This window comes from Scatophagus argus, chromosome 10 (genome assembly GCF_020382885.2).
Source record: "Scatophagus argus isolate fScaArg1 chromosome 10, fScaArg1.pri, whole genome shotgun sequence".
Classification (NCBI taxonomy): domain Eukaryota; kingdom Metazoa; phylum Chordata; class Actinopteri; family Scatophagidae; genus Scatophagus; species Scatophagus argus.
This window is the reverse complement of record NC_058502.1, coordinates 6,646,045-6,669,349: the sequence shown is the minus strand read 5'-3', so window position 1 is coordinate 6,669,349 and position 23,305 is coordinate 6,646,045. Positions and strand designations below refer to the sequence as shown.

At 43.0% G+C, this 23,305-nt stretch overlaps 2 protein-coding genes across 2 annotated transcripts; one reads left to right on the top strand and one right to left on the bottom strand.

Moving 5' to 3' along the window:
- Window positions 1-3,012: 3,012 nt before the first annotated feature.
- On the bottom strand, window positions 3,013-5,525 carry LOC124066495 (zinc finger protein 436-like). The gene is made up of 2 exons (XM_046402919.1): window positions 5,175-5,525; window positions 3,013-4,587 (listed from the first exon to the last, which is right to left on the bottom strand). The coding sequence occupies exons 1-2, from the start codon at window positions 5,353-5,355 to the stop codon at window positions 3,584-3,586; spliced, it is 1,185 nt and encodes a 394-aa protein (XP_046258875.1). The 5' UTR covers window positions 5,356-5,525; the 3' UTR covers window positions 3,013-3,583.
- Window positions 5,526-6,846: 1,321 nt separating this feature from the next.
- Window positions 6,847-22,861, top strand: adss2 (adenylosuccinate synthase 2). Its single transcript, XM_046402104.1, has 13 exons — window positions 6,847-7,152; window positions 13,785-13,887; window positions 15,252-15,320; window positions 15,415-15,465; window positions 15,616-15,682; window positions 16,923-17,030; window positions 17,380-17,461; window positions 17,537-17,663; window positions 19,725-19,879; window positions 20,114-20,238; window positions 20,467-20,564; window positions 20,818-20,967; window positions 21,671-22,861. Exons 1-13 carry the CDS (start codon window positions 6,964-6,966, stop codon window positions 21,721-21,723), a joined length of 1,377 nt encoding a protein of 458 aa, XP_046258060.1. The 5' UTR covers window positions 6,847-6,963; the 3' UTR covers window positions 21,724-22,861.
- The last annotated feature ends 444 nt before the right edge of the window (window positions 22,862-23,305 follow it).

The following is a 23,305-nucleotide window of genomic DNA, read 5'->3' as shown; positions in this document are numbered from 1 at the left end:
ACCAAGCCCTCCCCATGAGGGCAATCCTGTCAGATCCCACCCTTCCTCCATCCCAACATCCATCTCCTTTTGCTCCACCTTTGGCTCACCCCTTCACACCTGGCTGTAGAAATGGATTCCCCTCACATGCTCTGGGCTCACTTGGTGCTGTGCAGAGACTTCACTGGGTGGGTTGGAGAGTAACTCAATGACCCAGTTACACAACCAAGGGCCAGTGGAATTTCTGATGAATGCTGAAATTCTTCATAATAGGCTGTGGGTGCAAAATGTCACTTTTCACAAACACTACACACACGCACACACACATGGAAAGACTTTCAATGTAACCTCACTCTTTCTGTGTTAATCTATGAGGCATGGCCTGACCCACATAAAGAAAATCCCCGCACCTCCCAAGGTTCACTTGAGTAAGTTTCACATAATTTAACTTCACAGGAGATTAACCTCTCGCCCGCTTTTTTTTCAGAAAAGTACGGTGCAATTTTCTCAAGTGACCATAGTCTGAGTCAAATACTGCTGTGAGTATAGCCTCCATAAAGAAGAAGTACAGTAGTCTAATAGCTAGTTTGGTCTGTGATTTAGCAGCGATTTGAACGGATCAGGCCAGCTGATGCTGTAGATGTGAGGAACTGAATCTCCATTAAGGCTAAACATGTGGGAAACGGTTCCCAAGGATCCAGGGGTGTTTGCTAGTGATCCTGTGTCTTTAGGGGGAGGTTACATAACCAGATTAGGGTAGTTGGTTTTAGGTCTTGAGGGTCACTGAGGCCTGATTAGCTCTTTGGCTTTACAATCCAAAATCTGAATCGCCTGAAGCAGCTTCACAAACACAGAGATTCCTGAATGAGCTCCTGTTCTGTGTGAGACTTTTTAGGCCACCTGGGAGCAGTCCAAGTTGAGCTTCTCAGGCCTTTGTGGTCCTCTCGTCAGACAAGAAAGTCACATATGAAAGGCTCAAAACTCAGTGAGCGTGTGAACATAACTTTGGTCATGATAATAACATTGCACTGTCAGCAGCTTACAGATACTTTTTAACAATTGCATTGTGTGATAAAAGTAGTCAAAACCCCAAAAAGATTTTATTTACTAACATAGTGGTACCTATAGTGCACTCTGAGGAGCCCTCGCTGATTTACAAGATAGATGAACAGGCTCTGCAGTGCCACCTAGTGACACAAAGTGTCAACAACTACAACTCTCACTTTGTAGTGAGGCTTTCCTGTGAGAGCCACAGACCTCACGAGCACAGAACATCAGCTGTTTTCAGCTTTGTGACACTGAATGTCCCTGCTTATCCAAGAAGGGTTTTTGAATAGTTCATTTAATTTAAAGAAGCAGGAGAATTTTCTTAAATAATAAAGAAAGACCTCATCCTTTGGTTTCATCCTTCCTTTCAGGAAGGGCCTGAAAATTCGTAATCTGAAAAGTAAATGACTAAAGCTGTCAGACAAATGCAGTGGAATAAAAAGTACAATCTGCCAGGTTTAGTGAAGAAGTAAAATGATGCATGAAATAGAAAATAAAGTACAAGTGATTTGAACGCTGCATACTGTTTGCTTTAGAGGTTACACTTCTACATTTTCTCAGTGCATCTCAAGTGACTAAATGTTGTCAGTGTGTAATACTTTGAGAGCACATCAGACTTGTACAACACTACTGTTATCAAAACCTCCCGTTACTGTGAGGTCTCTAAAAGCATGAGCCTCATCTCTAAATTTACAGGAACTGCTTAGCATAAACGTCCAAATGATGGCGTGTTTTTAAAGGTTTCAGTTTGACCAGAGTCATAAAACGTCGACGTTTGCATTATTTTTCATGACACGAGGTTGTTTCTGCCCACAGGTTCATGCTTCGTAAACCACTGCAACTCTCGTCCCACTTGTAGGCTTCTATCAGCACTAAAATGCATTGTGGGTGATCCAGTCCAAAACAGACAGCTCCAAACACGGATGTGAATTCAGCCCAAAATGCGATGGGATTTCATCACTTTCAGAGGCACATTCAGGGACACGTGTGACCTCACCTGCAGCATGAATCTAAAAATGTCTCTGCTGACAGTGAAATTCTTGCACACAGCTGCTAAAACTGTTCTTTGTTAACTAATAATTACCTGGGGGCACCATGGTGGTTAGCAATGTCACCTCTAAGCCAAACGGTTTCCACTTTGGGTCTGCTCTCCCTGTGTCTGCGTAGGTTTTCTCCAGGTACTCCAGCTTCCTCCCACATTCCTTAAAACATGCACATTAGGTTAAATGGCTACTCTACATTGCCCCTAGGTGTGAGTGTGTGATGTTTGTGTGTTGGCCCTGCGATTGACTGGCAACCAGTTCAGTGTGTGTACCCTGCCTCCCGCCCGCCGGCAGCTGGGACAGGCTCCAGCCTCCCTTTCGGTCTTTCAAATTTTGCTACATAAAATAATGACAAACACATTGTGACATTATTTCCTTGTTGTTGTTGTTGTTAACAGCAGTGTTATTGTTCAAAACTCTTAACTGGGGAAAAACACATTCCTGTTATTTGGTACCAGTGACTGAATGTATAGACGAAAGAGAGCTGACCAAAAGTGAATCCAAAACATCTCGATCGTCCCCTGGTGGCAGACTCAGGAACAAAAAAAATGCGCTATATAGACAAAAGTATCCAGACACACTTCTTTATAAGGTTGTTTTTCAGAGATTGGGTTCGGCCCCTTACGTCCAATGAAGAGAAATTTTAATGCTTCAGCATACCAAGACATTTTGGACAATGCTATGCTTCCAACTTTGTGGCAACAGTTTGGGGAAGGAACCTTTCTATTCCAGCATGACTGTGGCCCAGTACACAAAGCAAAGCTCACAAAGACATGGTTGGATGAGTTTGGTGTGGAAGAACTTGACTGGCCCACACAGAGTCCTGACCTCAACCCCATCCAACACCTTTGGGATGAACTGGAACAGAGATTGTGAGCCAGGCCTTTTGGTCCAACATCAGTGTGTGACCTCACAAATGCTCTACTGCATGAATGGGCAAAAATTCCCAGAGAAACACTCCAACATGTTGTGGAAAGCCTTCACAGAAGAGTGCAAGCTGTTAGAGCTGCACAGCTGTCTGTGTATTTACAATGCAATGTCATTAAAATCCCTGTTGGTGTAATGAACAGGTGCTCCAGTAGTTTTGTCCATGTGTAACTCAGGGCTTGTATGCATTCTAACTGCTAAAAGTGAAACTTTGGACTAAAGCTAATCCAACCAGCAACCAAAAGGTAGTTTTAAGGTTTTTTTATGAAGAAAATCTAGTTTGGTTTTCTTTCTGTTTCGGTTACAGGCATTTTAATGGGTTACAAAGAGATTTACACAGATTGTACTGTTCAAAAAAACATCTCTCAGTAAAATCTGAGGATTTTTTAAAAATAAATACAGCAGATGTAGTTTAAATTGTTGTTGCTATTCCTGCTCTGAGCATACTCACACAAGAGCTTGTTCTTGAAGGTGAATTTCACATTTAGCTGAAGGAATAAGAAGAAATAACTTTTTAGTTTCTCTTTAAAACATTTTCGTATTGTTCTCAGAGGTTTGACAAATCCACTCCCACGTGGACGAAAGCGTTAATATTTTTGAGCGTGAGTCCGTAGGTGGTATTTTAGGTGTGTACTCTGTAGAAACCCTCTGCCACAGATGTCACACCTGTACGGTCTCTCTCCTGTGTGGCTTCTCATGTGCTTCCTTAGATGTCCACTGTGGGTGAAATGTTTACGACAGTAAGAGCAGCAGAAAGGCTTCTCGCCCGTGTGAATCCTCAAATGTATCTTTAAGTCTGCTTTCCGGCTGCACTCTTTCCCACAAACATGACAGCGATGGAGTTTCACGCCAGCATGGCTGGCCATGTGTTCAGTCAGAGAGGTCGCACTGTTGCAGTGTTTACCACACATGTGACAACATTTTGAGCCCTTGTGTGACTTAAGGTGCACGGTGAGACTTTCAGTGGACTCTAAGGTCTTTCCACACACAGCACAGAGGACATCTGTGTCCTTTAAATGTATCCGAAAAGCATGATTTACCAAATTCTGATTGGAGGAAAAAGATCTGTCGCACGCATTGCAACGATGAGGTGCCACTGCATTCAAATGAATTGACTCGGTGGATTTTGTGGAAGTGATACAGGAGTTTTGTCTTCCATCGGTCTGCAGTTGGTTTGCAAAACTTTCAGCAGGTCTTTCGTTTTCCCTTACGTCCTGCAAGCTTTCATGTTGGATCAGAGTTTGTGAAGTTGAGGGAAGAGGTAGAAAGACCTGTATCGTTTTAGTTTCCCGCAGATCCTGAAAGTGCGTCTCACTTTCACCATTTTCAGTCTGAGGTTGCAAAGGTGGTTTTGTGTTCTCCTGCTCATTCAGCTCCCAGTCAGATGAATCAGGCAGATATGAGTCACCAACAACCTTAACCTCTTGAGCCTCTTCTTCTTCTTCTTCTTCATGTTTCTGACCGGCCCAGAGTTCATCGTCTTCCTTTTTAACGTGTCGAGGCTCTGGGTCCCCGCTGGGGCTCAGCTCGTGCTCACAGTGGTGCAGCTCGGGGGGAGTTTCCTCTTTGCAGATGGCCGACTGAGAGATGTCTGAGAAAAAAAAATGAGTAGAGAACCTAAGACATCTTTTATATTCTCACTTCTTTAACAAAATGGTGATTAAGTTGTGAATTGACACTGGCAGTATCCCAAGTCGAATGATTATTTTCATTATAGTTAATCAGTTGATTCTTTTGATGATAAAAATTGCTGTCGTTTTCTTCCATTTGAATGAATGATTTATCAACTAATTGTTGCAGCTCCGATCATGATAAAAATATTAAAAATGTTTATGACAGCTAACTTAAATTTGAGAACAAGGTGTTATATTGCGGGAAAACAATACTATATTATCTGGTGTGAACTTGATATTATGTGGGATGAAAATCCATACGGCCTACAATTTATCTGATTTCACTTCAGGATCTTTTCAATCGTTTTTCAACTAATACAATTATTATCTAACCACTAGTTTTAGCACAAAACGGGGGGGAAACGATTATTCAACCAGCAACCTTGGTGGTTCAGGGTCACGACAAATAAAAAACATAGTAAAATAAAAATGATAAGTAATGTTGCGAGATGTCACTTACGGATAATTATTCTCGTCTACTCTGGCAGTGATATAATAAACAGACCTGTTTTCTGCTTTGGTACAAACTCCAGCAGCAGACCTCTTAGTCGTTCAATCTCCTGTTTGAAACTGGAGGCTTCTTCTTCATATTTTGCGATAGTTCTTTCAAAAACCTGAAATATTTCCTCAGCAGCGGCTGCCAGTCGCTCGTTTACCACAGCCCTGAGATGCAGCCGAGTAGACATTTTGAAGTCAATGTTCCACTGAATGAGAATTAGCACGAGAAGCAGTTTACAGCATAGACATATTAAAGAAACTCTTTATTATGTCTATGGTTTACAGAGTCAATTCCGTTTGGTGCTAGCTTAGATGCTACGGAAGCACACATAAACAAACCCCTGACGTGCGCGCATGTCAGATCTCTGCTGCCCCCTGCAGGACAACGAACGTCACACATTTTCACCAACCTAAATCCACCCACATGGAACAGGGGCTGCTTTTTCTATTGTAATGTGCTGCTGGGAAATATAGTATGACCTTAATCTTGACTTATTGTAATTGCAGTTGGTGTGGACTGATGATGTCTGACAATTTTCATAAAACAAAGTCGGTGTGGGGAAAAACCTGCGGGTCGTGACCTGTGCCCACTGCCCCCGCTACTCTCTCTTATTCACCCACTTGACCATCTGTCCCACGCTGTGCTCAGAGGACACGAACAGGACAGTCGTGATGTGATGAAACCCTCCGTACTGTGAGCAATAGGGCACTTGTGTGTATTTCTGGTTAACACTAGAGGGAGCCATATAATTCAAGATAGATCACATCTAATGCTGTCCCATTTTAGAGCTTTAGTAAGTGCATCAAACGCTTGCTGCGAGCTGAAAGAAAACGGAGCAGAGTTGTTCAGTTCTGGCATCCATAGGCCTGTTCTTATTTTGTATGAGCAGGCAGTTTGATAAAGTTAATATGAATGTAAACTCAGAACCCAGAGAGAAATTCTTCCAAGTCTACTGTATGAACAGTAAAATAACATCTGTGGTTTGTTGTGGCGTTATTTTAGATTTGTTGTTGTTGTTTGGACCTCATGAAGTATAGCAACCATTTTTGTGAGAACATACCGAAATGCACTTTTTCAGGACATGCAGAAGAGAGTTTTGCGTAATTTTTGATGAAGTAATAAATTCAATGATGAATGAACTGAACTTGTTCCTACTACAAGCTACCTGACAGTGTATATGTGATTCAAATTAACCCCAGCAGCTTCATTAATGTGATTAATACACTAATACATCACTAGTCATAATCCAGTGCTTTAATATGCATTATTCTGAAAAAGGCCATTCCACATAATTGGTACCTTTACTTTTTGCATTTTAAGTATTGATCAGTATTTTAAAAGTAAAGTAAGGTTACTTTATGTAAGTAAAAGATCTGAGTAGTTTTTCAAACACTGCACCTCCTTGGACTTGAACACACCTTCAGTGTAGTGGGTGTGTCTTCGGAGATTGTAGAAAAACGCCAGATGACTCACCTCTTATCGGATTCCAACAACCTCTATCGGCTAAATCGATAAAGTACAATAATAAACACGTAGGGACATTTTTAGATTTATTTCCAAGAAAGACTGGGGCACAAAGCAGCAGCTGCGTAGTTGTTCGGGGTTTATACTATTCGCACTTGAGCGTGGTGTTTGTAATTTCTGACACTTTGTACGCATGTGCGAGGTGTGTTACTTCCTCGCATCTAAACGTTGCCGTGACGGGAGCTCTACCGTTCCTAAGCTATCTTTGGTGCAGCAACGCAGCACGGTGCGAAAGGGCGCACAAGTGTAGTCAACCAGCGACCCTGCAGAAATGTCGGAAAGTGGGAGTCAAGAGCCCGCCGTGGCCCCAAACGGCAGCGGCAGTCCGACAAAAAGGACACCCAGACCGACCGTCGGCAACAAAGTGACCGTGGTGCTGGGCGCTCAATGGGGCGACGAGGGGAAAGGAAAAGTTGTGGATCTCCTAGCACAAGACGCGGATATGGTGTGCCGATGTCAGGTTGGTTAGCCCCCCATGCTGCATTCACTTGCTATGCGTCCGTTCACGGTTAAGCTAGTTACCAATGATCCAAATCCAAGCTAATGACTAACTGGCTAAAACAAGGCGAGTTAGGTGTTAGTTCCTGTACGCTAACGACAGTCTGCTAGCTAACCAAGATCAGTCAGCGTGTTGTTCTCAGTGTTTTGCTAATGTCACCTTGAATTCCTGCTAGCTGCTCAGCTCCTCAGACACCTATAATGTTGTGATGAATTGTCTCCTGTCGTGTGCATATGACAAGGTAGCTGAAGGTATCTCTGGCTAAATAAAGTGACCAGGTGCATCACTCCAGACTCGGCTGTTTTGGCCACTGTTACCGCGTTAAAGCTAGCTCGCTAGCAGAACTACTCGACAAATGTTGCCAGCAGATTGGGTTTTCATTAATACTGGTTGGATACTTCATTACATAATAACTTTAGTTACAGAGATGGGAGATAATTTTGCTTTGTCTGGTTATCGCAGCATCCTGGCGTAAATGTCGCCTTTTCCTGGTTTTTAAGGTTGCACAAACCCAAATAAAGTTTTAGATTATGTGTACCTGAGTGACATGAACAGTGAATGCCTGCACTTGTTCATTATATCCTCACTAAATTAGTTTAAACATGACAGGAAAACACCGAAGTGTCACCACATTTGATAGGTGTGTCATTGTAATTTCAGCTAATCATCTCTCTGTGCGTGAAGACGCTTTGCAGACGAATGTCGTGCTGATCTTGCAGGCTGCACTGAAACTTGTCCATACATGCACAATACACACTGTCCATCTTTGACAAACACACACAATCTTATCATTTCGGACAGGCTTTGAGGGGGACGTGGTACAAAAAAGGGGCAACAGAATACATATGTGTGGTGATAACATTTACTTAACTAGGTCAGAATGTACCAACTGATGCAGCTTTCTTTCCAAAGCCAATCTAATGTCAGGATTTGAGGGGTGTGTTAAGGCCTGCGTAGTTGTGCAGTGAGACTTAAATGCTTTATGAACGATAATTCTATAGGCGTTGTGGACTTATGACCCGGGCATTGTGAATAAACAGTGATTGTCCATCTTCTGGCAAGTTGTTGTTTGCCTTCAGTGTTTTGGCACATGAAGTCATTGTGATTGTTGTTATTTTATCTTATAAAGCTATGTGACCGCTTCACTTCTTCACTTCTTCTTTATATGGACTTGCGCACCAGTTTGTCCCTGTGGTTCAACCTCTGGCGCTTTGTGTTGCATTTGCATGCTCCCTGGCTCCCTCATGCAAAATGGGCGGATTGGAGAAACGTCGTGAGGCGACATCTTGCACTTGTGACATGGCCAGGGCTTTCTATGTTCCCACTGTGTACTGAGAGGACTTCTGTCCCTGGTCTCCCTGATCATGAATATGTGAGACAGTGAGCAAAAACAATAGAGGGAGGATGGAGCTCCTTAAAAATGTTTAAAAAGCTTCTGTTGTGATGACCTCTTACTTAAACCACATCTGCTCCATCCACTGGTCCTGTTTGGTATGCGGTATGTAGCTTTATTCAGTCAACCGGTCAGGACTTAAAATGGTAATAACCTTAGGCGTTGGCAATATCGTCTGGGCCACAAAAGTCATGTGAACAACTCAGTTTAGCTGCATGTTGGCTTAAGGATGTAGAGTACTTCCTATTTTTGTTGATTAGACTTCAAACTAGTTTCTGTTGACACTGCCTGTTGCAGAGTGTGTGTATGAACTGTGGCGGTAGACACTTCAGACTGGGCACACGAACTGATCTGTGCTGAAGCTCAGCAGGCAATAAAGTCCGAATGACAGTGCAGTTGCAGTGTTTTTACCTTTTTCATCGTGAAAACCGCAATACATTTTAGCCACTGCTTTTCATTCATTTCTGCACAAAATGAAGTCTTATTTAAAGATTTGGACATCTGTATTTGAAGCACTGTAGTCCACCACAGACTCATTAGTTTTCCTGATAGTGAGCTTCAGGTGATTGTTGTTGCCTCATGTGATGAAGCTCTCTGTCAGTCCTCTGTAAAAATGGTCTCTAAGTGAAGACGGCATGTTTCTCACTGGAAATTATTTATTGGAGTCATACATGTTAATTAAGTGATAATTTCAACCAAAAAACACAGCTAATTAATACATTTTATTCAATTTCTTCAAAGTCCTCACCAAATGTGTTATACAAGTCATGACAGAAGTGGATGTAAACTGGAATTTGACTGGTTTAATTAATGAATAGATTGATTATTGGGCTCCAAGCTATAATGGCAAAGACCTGCTGCTTCCAGCTTATCATTCTCTGCTTTTCTTTATCATATGTGGTTCTGAATTGCATATCTTTTGGGTTTGGAGCATTGGTCAGACAAAAGCAATTTCAAGGTGTCTCATTTGCTTCTTTTTGACATTTCATAGACTGAATCAATTAACCCAGAAGATAATCAGCAGATTAGTTAATCATGACAGCACTTGTTTGTTGTCCCCTGGCCTCCTTAACAATGCAGACAATCCTGCTAATCTTTTGACTGCTTGTGTTAACTCTGTGGAGTTCAGAGGACTGTTAGTTTTCTCTGTTGATAACAAGTTGACATAACACAGATTCTCCCCCTGAGCCTCTGAGCCTCCTCGTTCCTTCAGTCCTGCCAAGGCAGGAGACGAGTAAAAATAGACCACTTTCTGGCAGTGGTCCTGCACCGCGTCCCCTCCATACATTATGGTGGATGTGTGTGTGTGTGTGTGAGTGAGCAGTCCAGCGCTGCGTGGATCTTTTTATAAAATGAGCCTTGCCAGCAGTCTTGCTCAGTGTTCCTTACAGTCTGGGACCTCTAAGAAGTCTAGAAGTCTCCGTTGGGCTTACAAGAAAGGAAAGAAGGTTGTGTGGCCAATCGGCTCTGTTACCAGCGAGACACACCTCGGGAGACTCATGGCACGACTGTCATTATTGTGGAATATCATATATCAGTATTGTGCTCCGCCAGCTAAACGGTGCAAATATTTGCTCATTAGCTTCTTTAAAGGATCCGGTGTCCTCAGTCCCAAGTTGTGTTTGGCTGTAGTGGCTGAATAATCCAACACAAAGTTTATACAAGCTGTGGCTTCGTTAAAGGTCACAGCTAATGATTGATGTGTTGGAAGATAGTACTGGTGCTGTTTTCACGACAGAATGAAGCGAATTAGAGCATAACACGTTATGAACGTGAATGTGCCAGCTGATTTGATGATCTTAAAAAGTTAGTGACCTCCCTCAATGCGTGTAGATAATAAATTTCTCATCCACGTATCATATTTACTGAACTATCCATTGCACTGAAAAGTAATAAACAGTCACCAGTTAAATTAGGTTGTTGAATTTATTACAGCATGAACTAAGCATTGGGAATCTCTACCAGTGTTATAATCAGTGTGATCCATGAACTTCAATATCTGTGTGTTTTGTAGTGTTTGTCGGAAATTAAATGAGGAGTTCAAATTTATTACCAGCTCTGTGAAACTATAATGAGCATCGTTCACTATCAGCCGACGTTTTAGGGTCAAAACAATTACACCTGGAGAAATCAAACAGTCGCCCGGAGCCCAGTGCAAAGTTGGTGAAGTTTGATATAGTGAGTCATTTTCGGTGGTCTCTTGGTCAGACTTTTGAAGTATGTTATTGAATAGAAGTTGAGGATGAGGATGCCTCCTAAAGTATTTGTAACTGCACTTAGCACTGGCTAATTATGTCCTTACTCTGCCTAAAACCTGCTGAACGGCTGTGAATCAAGCACGACGAGTTAAACAAAAGGCATCTCCTGCTTGAGGGAGTAATTATCTGAGTATCCTGCTCATGTTTACACTCTGGATTTAGTCAGTATTTTGTATTTGTTTACAAGGAGACACTAAATTTGCCATTTGTCATAACGATGTATGATTTCAGCTGGCTGCGCCCATAATGCACAATGATGGTTTGCTTACAGACATTGTTGCCTTTCAGTCTCTTTCACTTGAGGTTGTATGCACACAAAAGGTTCATGTATCTGTTATATGTCATGTACAAAAGTCAGACCTGCCTTGCAGAAATTCCTACATACATTCATCCGGAGGGCAAACAATACTTAAAAAGGGCCGTTGTGGTTGCCAACAGGGGCTTGAATGCGAGACCTTGAAACCTATTCAGGAGGTGGTTTCTGTGTTCACCATGACACCCTGCTGCACACACACATTTCATACCAGATAACGAACACGCATTCGGTCTGATTGTCATCTTTGACACGGTGCCAAACATTTACTCATTCCAGCTTCAACATCTCACATACATGATTTATTTATTTATTTTTGGTGCTGTTGGTTGGGCGAAACAAGACAAGTCAGATTTCTAGTTCATTGTGATGGTGTGTGCAGACAGTTTGGTGTTGCCATCACAATTATTGGCTGGCGATGACTGAAGTAATCACAAGGGCCTAATTATAACTCACTCTTTTGTCCTAAATATATAATTATCGGCCCCACCACTTAAGGCTGCAACTAACAACTGTTTTATCATGTTCACATATTATAGATCGTGTAATATTCATTATACTCATTCTTGATAATCTTTCTTTAGATCAACCATTAGTAAACTAATTCTAAAGTCTCTACACTTTAATGAGATCGTGTGAGATGTGTTTTTATCCTTGGGCCGTCATTTCCAAATGTGTTTTTAGAGTTATACTTGAATTAAGTTTTAAGAAACGTTTTTGACGATGTGATTTTCCCACGATGTTCCATTCATAAAATACGCTGAGCATTAAAAATCTCGCTTTACCTCTAATCTATACATTTCCACTCGACTTTGTCAGCTGTCTTGTGATTTCCCCTTTATATAAAGTCAGCACTAATGAGGGTTCAGTCAGGCCAGAGGAAAGAACTTCTTGGAAGACGCCAAACAGCAGGGCGAGCGTCGCCGCCATAGTGAACGAAGTGAGGCGGGACAACACACCTGTGGTGCACTCTGTCCAGAAATAATGACTGTAGGTCTGCTGATAATTCCTGTCATATCATCAGTACGAGACACACCTTCAAGCGTGTAGTAACGGAGTTGCCGGTCTGTACCAGTCAAACCAAGTCAAGCCAAGCCATCACATGCGTATGGAAAAGGGTTATATGAGAGCCAGAGTTATGTTTGGTGGGGGGTGGGATGGATCGTAAAAGTATTTTAAAAGGAGAGGCATCTGCCCCCTCCCCCTCATCTGTTCCCCTCCCCACCTTCAGGGTACTGCTTTGACCAGGAATAACCCCATGTGTTCAAAGCACATGCTGGGCTTGATTTATGCCCACAGGCTACAGTGTTAGGAACAGATCCTGGTCACAGGACAGGCTAAGTTGAGCTGGCACCTCAGGTAGTGAGCAGTGACGCATACAGAGGCCTGAGTGGATCTGCCGCTGCCTTATTGTCATCGCAGCAGAAAATAAAAGCACTTAAAATGCTTTCCTTCATTCGTCTGTCCCTTCCTTTTTCACCTTAGTTTTTGCGCTGTGCTTTTGTTCTTTTCACTGCTCATATTATCCTCTTTTCCTTCCGTTCTCTACGTCCACGAGCTTCAGGGTCTGATCTCTGACTGTGATACGTAAAACAGAGAGGAGCAGAGCAGGTCAGATTGTGGTGTTCTCGTCCTAGGACTCGCTGTTCCCCTTCTGGGCTCCGCTGTAGCGTGTTTATCTTCATTGTCAGCTGTGCTAAATCATATGTAGGCCTGTAACGCAGCACCTAGGCCCACTCACCCACCCAGACTTAAATATCCCTTCATCCTTGCCTTAAAAACTTTGTTGTCATATTGATCAACTAATCAGAGTGGTTCAGCATGACGCAGTCCATCGACTGCCTTCTGACTGAATGAACAAAACTCATGTTGTTTAACATCTTGAACCCAGTGGAAGAACCCCTTGTGTTGTTCCCCATGTGGCACGTCGGATTGATCTGAAGGGAATTCATGACAGTGAATTTTCTGATTCCTAGAACTGGCATGAACGAAATTCACATTTGTTTCAGACTTGTCGAAAGAGCCATATGCTGATTTCTTTACAGCAACATCTATATTTGATGCGCTGTAGTCCAGCACAAGCTCATTGATTTTGCTCATGTTGAGCTTCAGGTGATGATTGTTGCACCGTGTGGCGAAGCCTCAGCCCTGAGATGACAGCCTTCCTTTACTGCATATATCATTAGTGTGGATAGACGTGGTTGTAAACTACAACTTGACAGGTTGACAGTGGCACACAAGTGCGAGGTGGTGATCCTTGTTTTGTGTAGGAGTTGGGAGCAGCAAGTCTTGACAAAATGTGGTTTGGGGTTTCTAACATGATGATGTTTTATTCATAGTACCGACAATCCATTTTATCTGTCCTTTGCTGACATGTTTGTCGGTGGGTTTACACTGCAGTTGTTTTACTTGAGATGTGAGCGCATGCTGACCAGAAGTCTCTAAGCAACAGCAAAGCAACACTACGTGTGTTGTTCTTTGCTGTCTTTGCTGTTGCTAACAAACCTGCGGCCTGTGGTTTGTGTGTGGTGCTTGTTGCTACTCGCCAGACTATTCGGTCAGCCAAACAAAAGTGCAGAGCCTCCGTTGCTCTCATGCCTCTCTGCTTCTGTTTGTCTCTCCTCTGCAGGGCGGCAACAACGCGGGACACACAGTGGTGGTCGACTCGGTGGAATACGACTTTCACCTCCTCCCCAGTGGCATCATCAACCCCAAGGTCACCGCTTTCATCGGTGCGTCACGCACACAGATACGCACACCACGCAAAACCGCACACGGGCACTCGTTCCAAGGCCGTCTTTCCTAGCAGTTTTCTTGATGAATAGATCGAGACTCTTTCTGGCGTGATGGCCTCCGTGTTGATGGCTACCACTGTGAGTTGAGTGTTATCAGTTTGACTCCGAGCCAGACTGCAGGCTACATCACATCCATCCGCAGTAACTTCATTAGCTAATGGCGTCCTCCTCTCTTTTTCTGGCTTTCAACCCTCCACACATCTGCACTTAAACACGTACTGCTGTAATGAGCTGTCGATGCTCAGTCACATTTTTTTCTCCTTTGATGCATGACACATTAATGGTATCCTGCAGGCCCGAACACTCAGAAATACTTGGGGTTGCAGTTCAGGAGTCGCTGCACTGTGTTTCAGATTTGGTTCTCATAACTTCTGACCAGTGTTTTGTTCATATAAAGTACAAATGCAAAATACATAATAATGGAAAGTTAGTCTAATTCAAAGCTTTTACTGTTCAACATATCTTGAGCACTAGTCTGTTATTATCATATCCGCTTGTTATTTTGCAAAGCAAAATGTAGTTTTTGCTCTCAGCAGCAGCATTTAGTATTATTGGTGTTACTTATTCATAATTACAGATAAACATTTTCAAACAGTGAGATGGTGTAAGTGGAGGCATTTTATTTAACCATTATTCTCCTCCGCGTGTGTTAAAGTATGTTCGTGGCCTCCGGCGCTGCGAGCAAAGCTGCATTCAGGTCCTTCCTGTTCTTGAGCTTCAGGCTGTTTTTACATCTCTGTCTCCCACATTTAACGTGTCAGTGAAGCAGCGTTTGTTGGTTTTTCCATATTTCTTACATTTGGTTTGGCCAAAAACTAATTATCTCACCTCCGCTGGTTAATGCAACCCAATTAAAAAAGATAATTACGAACAGCTGTTTGAATACTCTTGTGAAAGGGCAGCGCTGACAGAAATCCATCCCTTAATGTGACAGTTAAGCTGTCAGCTAGAGGTGGGCCATCGGACAGTTTTAGATCACAATGGATCACGAAGGTGAATGTGATATTCTAAATGCATTTAGTAAATTGTACTTAGTTACATTTCGTCACTGTTTCTCTACAAGATGATGCTAAAATTTTAATTTCTACTGCAAATGTGTATCAGTTCCAGATATTGGTTATCAGTATGGTGACTAATAATCAGTGAAGGTTTCGCCCTGAATGAAACATACTGATCACTTATTGGTTCTGCATCAGGTGTAACCTTATGTAACAGTTGTAACAGCCCGCAACCATCAGACTTTGTTTTATGAGAGGCTGTGAACTTTAACATCGCATCATGACGTCGCGTTATTTTCTCAGGCAATGGTGTAGTGATCCATCTTCCAGGCCTGTTTGAAGAGGCAGAGAAGAATGAACGTAAAGGAAAAGGTGAGAGACATGCAGTTGTGTTGAACACAGTGTATACGTTATGTAACAGGTGGTGACAGGACCAGTTTTAATGTGTGTGTTTGTTTTCGTTTAGGTCTAAAAGACTGGGAGAAAAGATTGATCATCTCAGACAGAGCACACATTGGTGAGTCCTCCCAGGTCTGCCCCCTGGACATGTGTGAATGTATGCATGCAAATATGTGTGTGTGTGTGTGTGTGTGTGAGAGAGAGAGAGAGAGCCCTGCTTTCTTTGAGGTGTGTGAGAGTGTGTGTCCCCTCTCTCCCTCCTCCGCAGTGTTTGACTTCCACCAAGCAGTTGATGGCGTTCAGGAACAGCAGAGACAAGAGCAAGCAGGCAAGAAGTAAGAAACCTGTTGCTTCAAAACGGCTGCCACACACACACACACACACACACACACTTCTGCGTCACTACCAACATCCAGTAAAACATCCATGGATGTGCATACACCTTTGGTCTCAACATCTTCAGTCTGTCTGTGTGTGTGTGTGTGTGTGTGTGAGTGAGAGAGAAAATGCATGTTAACCAGGGTTCCTTAATGGCACGGCCATTATAAGCTCTTAGCAGATTGTATGACAGACTGGTGGATTTCCAGCATCTCTAGGCATCCTGCGAGCTCTTCTGCTGGAAGTCGGAGCAGAACGCAGGCACCGAATCAGATCAGAAGAGTTTCGCTTCGCCAGAATTTAGCTGTCGGAACCGAACGTGCACCGAACGTGCTGTCGGTCAAACAAGCTTATTTTTTATATTTGCTTATCATCAGTTTAGGACCAACTGAAACCAGCTCATGTTAACTGATGCATCCCTCCGATCATTAACACTACATTAACACATATTCACATGGAAGCAATAGGAACATTTACACAGACGAAAATTGGAAACCACTAGTTTAAATTACTTGACTTTATATAAAGTCGTTAAAGGCAGATGCGCCTGGACTATCTATAACAGTAAAATATTGACGATCCAGTAGTGTAATATTTGCCGATAATAGTTTGCATGTCGAGTAAACAAGATTAGCCTTCAATAGACTGAGCTACAAAAGGTGTGGATAGTTAACTTTAATATGTTATTTTAGTAGTCCTCTGATACTCTGTCATGTATAAAGAGTCCAGAAATGGCCCAGTGACGATTCTGAAAAGTTGTGTTTTAGATAGATAGATAGAGACTTTATTGATCCCGGGAGAAATTAAATTTTAGACTGATAATATCAGCATTAGACTGTTTAAATAAGGTTTCACGGCCGTTTGAATCCAGTTAATCCAGCTCACTCTGATTTACCAAGCTTTCATTTGCACCCATTTGTGCAGAAATGTGTTTAGAAAATTGGCAGGTCTAATGTCCACGGTTGATTTGAAGTCCAGATCGCAGCTTTCACAAGAACTTTCCATCCTGTGAGACTCAGTGATTCTCCTACTCATTAAAACTACTGTTTCTGTGTCCAGAGGTCTTACAGAGTTTCACAATAATTAGTCGAATGGCACAATGAACTAAGTTACTGTAAAAAGACATGTTGTGGCTGTGATCAGACACTAATGCTACTTCTACACCCTCCTTCTCTTTCCTCTCTTGGCCCTGTCCAGCCTTGGGACAACAAAGAAGGGGATTGGTCCAGTGTACTCGGCCAAGGCAGCACGTAGCGGCCTCAGGATATGTGACCTACTGGCTGACTTCACTCAGTTCTCTGAAAGGTCTGTGCCAATAGTACAGGATTATCTGTCTGGGGTTTTGATGAAATCTGTGCTTGAGTGTGTATTTGACCAGTGTGCCAGTGATGACACTGTCAGAAATCCTTTGCAGATGCGTGAAGACTTAACGTTAGGTATTAGTTACAGCGTGTTAGTAATGTAATTGTTTGATTCACGCCTTGCAGCCTCTTTTCCATGCTGAAACTTTTCATTGCAGCACAGAACTCAGCAAGTGTTCTGTGTTATAATCTCATTGCCATGTGGTGCAGAATGATATCATACCAGCTCAGTTGGTGCATCAAATGACAGTGAGAGGAAAATGAACAAAACTGATCAGTGTTGGCTGTTACAGGTATAAAGTGTTGGCCCAGCAGTACAAGGCTATGTACCCAACTCTGGAGATTGACATAGAGGGGGAGCTGGTCAAATTAAAGGTAACAGAAACAGAAAAATGTTTCTAGGAGCGTTCAAATCTGGCTTTTACTGTAACATTTTATCTGTCTTTATAGGACTACGTGGAGCGAATCAAGCCCATGGTGAGAGACGGGGTGCACTACATGTACGAGGCTCTTCACGGTCCTCCTAAGAAGATCCTGGTGGAAGGAGCCAACGCAGCACTGCTGGACATAGACTTCGGTCAGTAAATCACCCTGTGCGCATGTGTGAGCATGCATGTGAACACACCTTACTCATAACTCGTTTGGTTCTTTATTTTTCTCAGTTATCCTTTTGAAAAAAAAAGCTTCTTTGTGCTAACTCGTGCTCTGAGAATCAATGTCATTTCTGATTGCCAAGGGCTTTGGAGTGCATTTACAGTGACCCCATGATGTTGCCCTGAAACACCTAAGCTTTGTGATGCTCTTTACAAAAGCCTGCTTGGAGCTCAGACTAGAGATGATGGTAAGTTTACTAACTGCTACTGAAGTGCTCGGGCATCCAGGCTTGACGTGCACGCTTACAGTTGAACCACCTAATGTCACCCTCCTCCTGTGCATGAACACGAAGGCATCCTGTATCAGCAGTTTGTCAGTCAGCCAATCACGATTACAGAGTAATAATTAAATCCAGAAATATTTCTCAAGAGGTTGTTTGAAAGCATGGCCGTTGTGTTAGTCCTTTCGGGTCGTGACACCACAGACTTAACGTACTAATCTTGCAGACGTGAGTATGTCACTGTAACAGAGCAGAACCTGACATTATTGGGAGCATTGACGGCACTGAGCAGGTTAAATTACAGTCAAGGTTCAGCACGGGTTATTATCAAAACACCACGCTTGTAATAAATCTGGTAGTATCGGGACACAATATCCTGCGCACAGATGTGCAAACAACCTCTCTGTCTGCCTGGCTTTATCTGCACTTGATTAACAGTTGTGGCAAACGTCACAGTAGCGTCAAACTTCAACTTAATCTGCATCATTTTGCACAAAGCTCACGAGTCGGCAGAGCTAGTGCCAAGACTTGTTGGGACTTTAAAGAGCACTCTGAAAGGACACATTCCTGCTGTAGGACTCACAGGCTCCTGTAGACATCAAACCTGTTCTCCTGTGGTTACACAACAGTCTCTCTGAGCACTGGGGTGATCTGCATGTGAGCGGCCTCCAGCATCTAGGCATGGAAACTCAATCCTCACTTGCTTTTTTTTGCCGTAGTTGAAAGCCAATATCTGAAGCACAGCATTTTCTGAATGTCTCAGGTAGAGCTGCTGTAAGTGGCTGTCACCTCAGAGACAAAAGACAGACTCGTTAAGTTGTACTGAACGTTACGTCTGTCTTTTCAGGCAGCTCAGTTATGTTGACGGCAGTTGGTGTCAGTCCAGGCTCAGTCAGTCGGCGATGTGTTTCTCGTCATATAGGAAGGTATTTGTCTGATGTGTGCTGTCCAGTGACCGAGGGAAGAAGAAGGAGGTCAGAGCTCTCAGATCCAAGCTGGACATGCCAGCCAACTACATCAGGACTTGTGCTAAGACAAACACATCCTCCGTATCGACGTGACTCTTCGTCCTGCCCCTGCCGAGCCCACACCACAGTATACCAAAAATATACCAAAAATGTAGGTATTAATTAATCAAGAGGATATCAGAAAGTGCTGTCTTCCTCTAGAGCGGCTTTTTTCAAACTGTGATTAGTTACTGCGGTTTGGTCCACTTGATTTGGCTGCTCACCAACACGGTCATCAGCTGCTGCAGCACACAGCTTGTGGTAGCAGTTAAGGTGGTTTTCAAGTACCCGTGTCATTGTACTCTGAACGTGAAATGTGAGCACGCAGACACACACACACACACACAGTTATAGATTTAGTGCGCTTTCTGGGGTTATCGTTCTCTCTGATGTTATATGAATCCAATAAGGACACTGCGTATGACTCCAGAATTAGGATGTTTCCAGGTCTTGTGATAGTTGTCTCCATGGGTTTTAATGTTGACAGTGTTGAGCTATATCACCTAAAGCATTGTGGGAAGCTTGATTACCGACCCAATGGAAGTAAGACGAAGAAAAATAATGGAGGTGGAAATGAAACCCCCCATTAATATTAACTTTGTCTCGTTGTTATCTTGATTTTGTCTGAGGGTGTCCCACAGTGCCAAATTCAGAAAACTCTTCCAACATCTTCTCTTTCAGCTGCATGTTTGTTCACTCGCTATTTTACAGCATGCGCGAAAAGTGCTGTCAGTGTTTGCTCCTCCTGTCGTTGCAGGGACGTACCCGTTTGTGACATCGTCCAACTGCACGGTGGGCGGAGTGTGTACGGGCCTGGGTATGCCGCCTCAGAACGTCGGGGAGGTTTACGGGGTCGTCAAGGCGTACACCACCAGAGTTGGCATCGGAGCCTTCCCCTCAGAGCAGAACAACGTAAGAAGTCACATACACTAACTTAATACCGCTGATTAATATTCATGAACATGAGCTCGGAGGATTAGAGCCAAGTAAAGTGACTGTGGGTAGATTTGTTTTGAAACAGCACCACCTAGAGGAGACACCTGATCGAGACTAAAACTGAAGCCTGACTGCAGATTAGGATCTTTAATGGCTGAATATATTTGGTGTGTGTTACTGAATGGTCTGTGCTCATCTTGTTGTCTTCAGGAGGTCGGAGAGCTACTTCAAACTCGGGGGAAGGAGGTGGGCGTGACCACGGGCAGGAAGAGGCGATGTGGCTGGCTGGATCTGGTGCTCATCAAATATGCACACATGATTAATGGCTTCACCGCGTGAGTTCAGCGTGCATGTGTGTGTGTTCATACTGATTCATGTTTTTTTTTTTTTTTTGTCTGTGCTGTTTCATGTTTCGCCAGATATATGCGGCTTCTTAATCTAAATTTGCAAAAAATAAAATGAACAGTTGTCTTTGATGTCTTACTAGCTGTTAATGAGCTATAAGGAGCTCTGCTGTCTGTGTGTGCATGCTTTTAATCTTCCTGTCCTTTTTGTCCTCCCAGTTTAGCTCTCACCAAACTGGACATACTTGACGTGTTTGCAGAGATCAAAGTTGGCGTAGCGTACAAAGTCGACAACCAAACCATACCTCACTTTCCAGGTGAGCTGGTGTGTGAATGAGAACTTCTGGTCTAAGTGTTAAAGTCAGTTGATGCCTCTCTGCCTTCAGAGGATTTTGTCTCCAGTCTCCTGTGGGACTGTCTCAAGTTATTCCTGTTCTTCCTGCCTGTATGATTATCTATAGAGAATTTCATTTCGAAGCAGAAACACTTCGATCTGTTGCCATGACTGTTTGACTACAGTCTCCCGTAAAGCTAACCACTCAACCCCGCCGTTTGTTGATTCTGTGCCAGCCAATCAGGAGGTGTTGCAGCGTGTGGAGGTCGAATATGAAACTCTCCCGGGCTGGAACAGCGACACCTCAGCCGCAAGAAGCTTTCAGGAGCTGCCGGAGAACGCCCAGAAATATGTCCGCTTCATCGAGGAGCATGTGGGAGTGCCTGGTACGAGCCCACCTTTAAACACACAGCCATGGAGGGACACAATACATGTAGTCTTGTCTGGTTGTGTCTTATTTTTTGGCCGTCCTTCCCAGCGCTGAGACTACTTTGTGAACAGTCCCAGTTTGTACAAGTGCTCACTTTTCATCCCAGTGCTGCTTTAATCCTGCTTTAGTTGTTTTCACTGTTGACTCTCACAGAGCATCTACTTGGTAAACATGGAGGTATTTTAAATTAGGGCCGCGACCAACCATTATGTTCATTATCTGTGAATGTCGTGATTGTTTTCTTGGTTAATCATTCAAAATGATGATGATGATGAAAACAGCCTTTTACAATTCCACAGAGTCAGTCTATAAACCCAAAGATACTAGATTTTCTATTGCGTGAGACAAGTCTAGTCTCTAGAAGAACCAAAATCACCAAAAAAAAAAAAAAAAATCACTTCAGTGACTTTAGTCACTCAAACAGGTAAAACAAGTGAGCTGTGCTCCTAAGAGGTAAAGGGAGAAACCGATGACTGATGTATTGCATGTATGTACACAGGTTACTGCAGTGCATGTAAATCTATTCTCTGGTTACCTACGTAACCGGGTTTCTCTGAGTGCATATAAACACACAGACTGACACCCAATCCCAAGACCTGTGGCAACAGATCCCCACTGTGGGGAAGTTAACACCTACCTGTGCTTCTCTCTTTCTTCAGTCAAGTGGATTGGAGTGGGCAAGTCTCGGGAGTCCATGATCCAGCTGTTCTAAACAAAGGGAGGAGAACCCTCAGGAAAGAGGACGCACCGCAGCGAATCAACTGTACCCTTCTTCCCCTCCCCCCCGCACACACACACACACACACACACACACCGCCTACCTACCTATCTAAATTCTCTGAGAGAGACGTGACCATCATGTCTGTTCTTAATGCTTTATCAGTGTATCATCAGACTGGACCTCTGCGGATCAGACGCCAATCAGACTAACCCGCCTCTGTATGAATGGTTCCCAGCGTCTCTATCTGGATTTTTAACAGTTTTACACTTTAGGATAAGAGTCCCACACTCAAGTCCCTCTTTGGTTTGTCATTGTTCATATCATAGCCATTCACTTCAGACACGCAACACACTCGGCAACACCAGCTGCCATCAGGTCTGATGCAAAGACGTGATGGAACAGACTCAACACACTCACACACACACACACACACTGACGCAGACACACACGCACTGACGCAGACACACACACACACAGGATCACTGCCCAGAGGAACTGTTCACGGACGTTTGGTTGGTCAACTTTTAAGTGTATTTTTGTTAATCTATGCTCTGTTTTAAATGCGCTGTGCCAGTCTGGTGTCAAATCAGTTTGAAAGTTTTAACCTCAGCACTTTAGATGCTTTGGACTTTATCTGCTTCATGTTTTATTCTGCCAGGTTTACAGCACATCCTGACACGATAAAGGGATCCTTTAATATTTGTTAAGTGTCTTTTTGTGTTTGTTTATTTGTCGCTTGATAGATGTTTTAAGTAAAGACCTTCTTTATTGCCTTGTCATTCAACCAAAAAAAATAATAATAATTGGCTTTTAACTTTCCCGTAGCTTATGACTGCTTCCACTCAATGCTGTTAATGAAATGTTGATGCCCATCTTCTCATATTGAGAGAAGGCTTATGGGTTTCTCTTTTCCCTGTTCATTTTCTTTTTTTAGCAGGTGAGTTTTCCACGTACCAGTTCAAAGAATCTGGTATGAAGAACAAAAATCAATTCGTTAGATCAGCGTCTTTCTACTCACATTATTCTGATAGTTTATTGCGTTATTCCCACTGATTTGTTTGCACTTTCTGCACAATGTTCTTTTAAAAGGTAGAGGAAGGCAATATGGATTGATAAACTGTATACAACAGTTGGTCATCTTTCTGCCTTTTCTTTGTCTTCTGCCAGAAAAACATGGTTTAAATAAGTTTAGTCTTGTTTCACCATCGAGATGAGCCAGTCGGAGCTTCCTGCTGGTGTGGTGTCACAGCTATAAAATAAAAAGGGTAATGATGCATTCACGCCATGTTGGGAAGAACAGGCAAGCTCCCCATTTGCCCCAACTTGGGAATGTCTCGTGAATGTTCACACGTTGAGGCTACTGGAGTCACATCATTTAAAGAGGCTTGATTAGCTGCTTTGACAATGTTTGATGAGCTGATAGATGTAAAAGATGTGTACCTTCTCTTAAAGTCAGTGATTCAATTGCATTAATGTTTTCTTTGGACTGTATTTAGATGGTAGATCTCCAGCCAAATATTTTGACGAGTTTGTTTTTGATATCCAACAATATTGATTTCCACCTGCAAGCTGT

Excerpts from the sequence above, each read along its gene's own strand:
- LOC124066495 (XM_046402919.1), bottom strand. The coding sequence starts at position 5,355 with ATGTCTACTCGGCTGCATCTCAGGGCTGTGGTAAACGAGCGACTGGCA. Across the intron at positions 4,588-5,174 it reads TGTACCAAAGCAGAAAACAG|ACATCTCTCAGTCGGCCATC; the intron begins GTCTGTTTATTA and ends TTTTTTTCTCAG.
- adss2 (XM_046402104.1), top strand. The coding sequence starts at position 6,964 with ATGTCGGAAAGTGGGAGTCAAGAGCCCGCCGTGGCCCCAAACGGCAGC. Across the intron at positions 17,031-17,379 it reads TTCACTCAGTTCTCTGAAAG|GTATAAAGTGTTGGCCCAGC; the intron begins GTCTGTGCCAAT and ends TGGCTGTTACAG. Across the intron at positions 20,565-20,817 it reads AACCATACCTCACTTTCCAG|CCAATCAGGAGGTGTTGCAG; the intron begins GTGAGCTGGTGT and ends ATTCTGTGCCAG.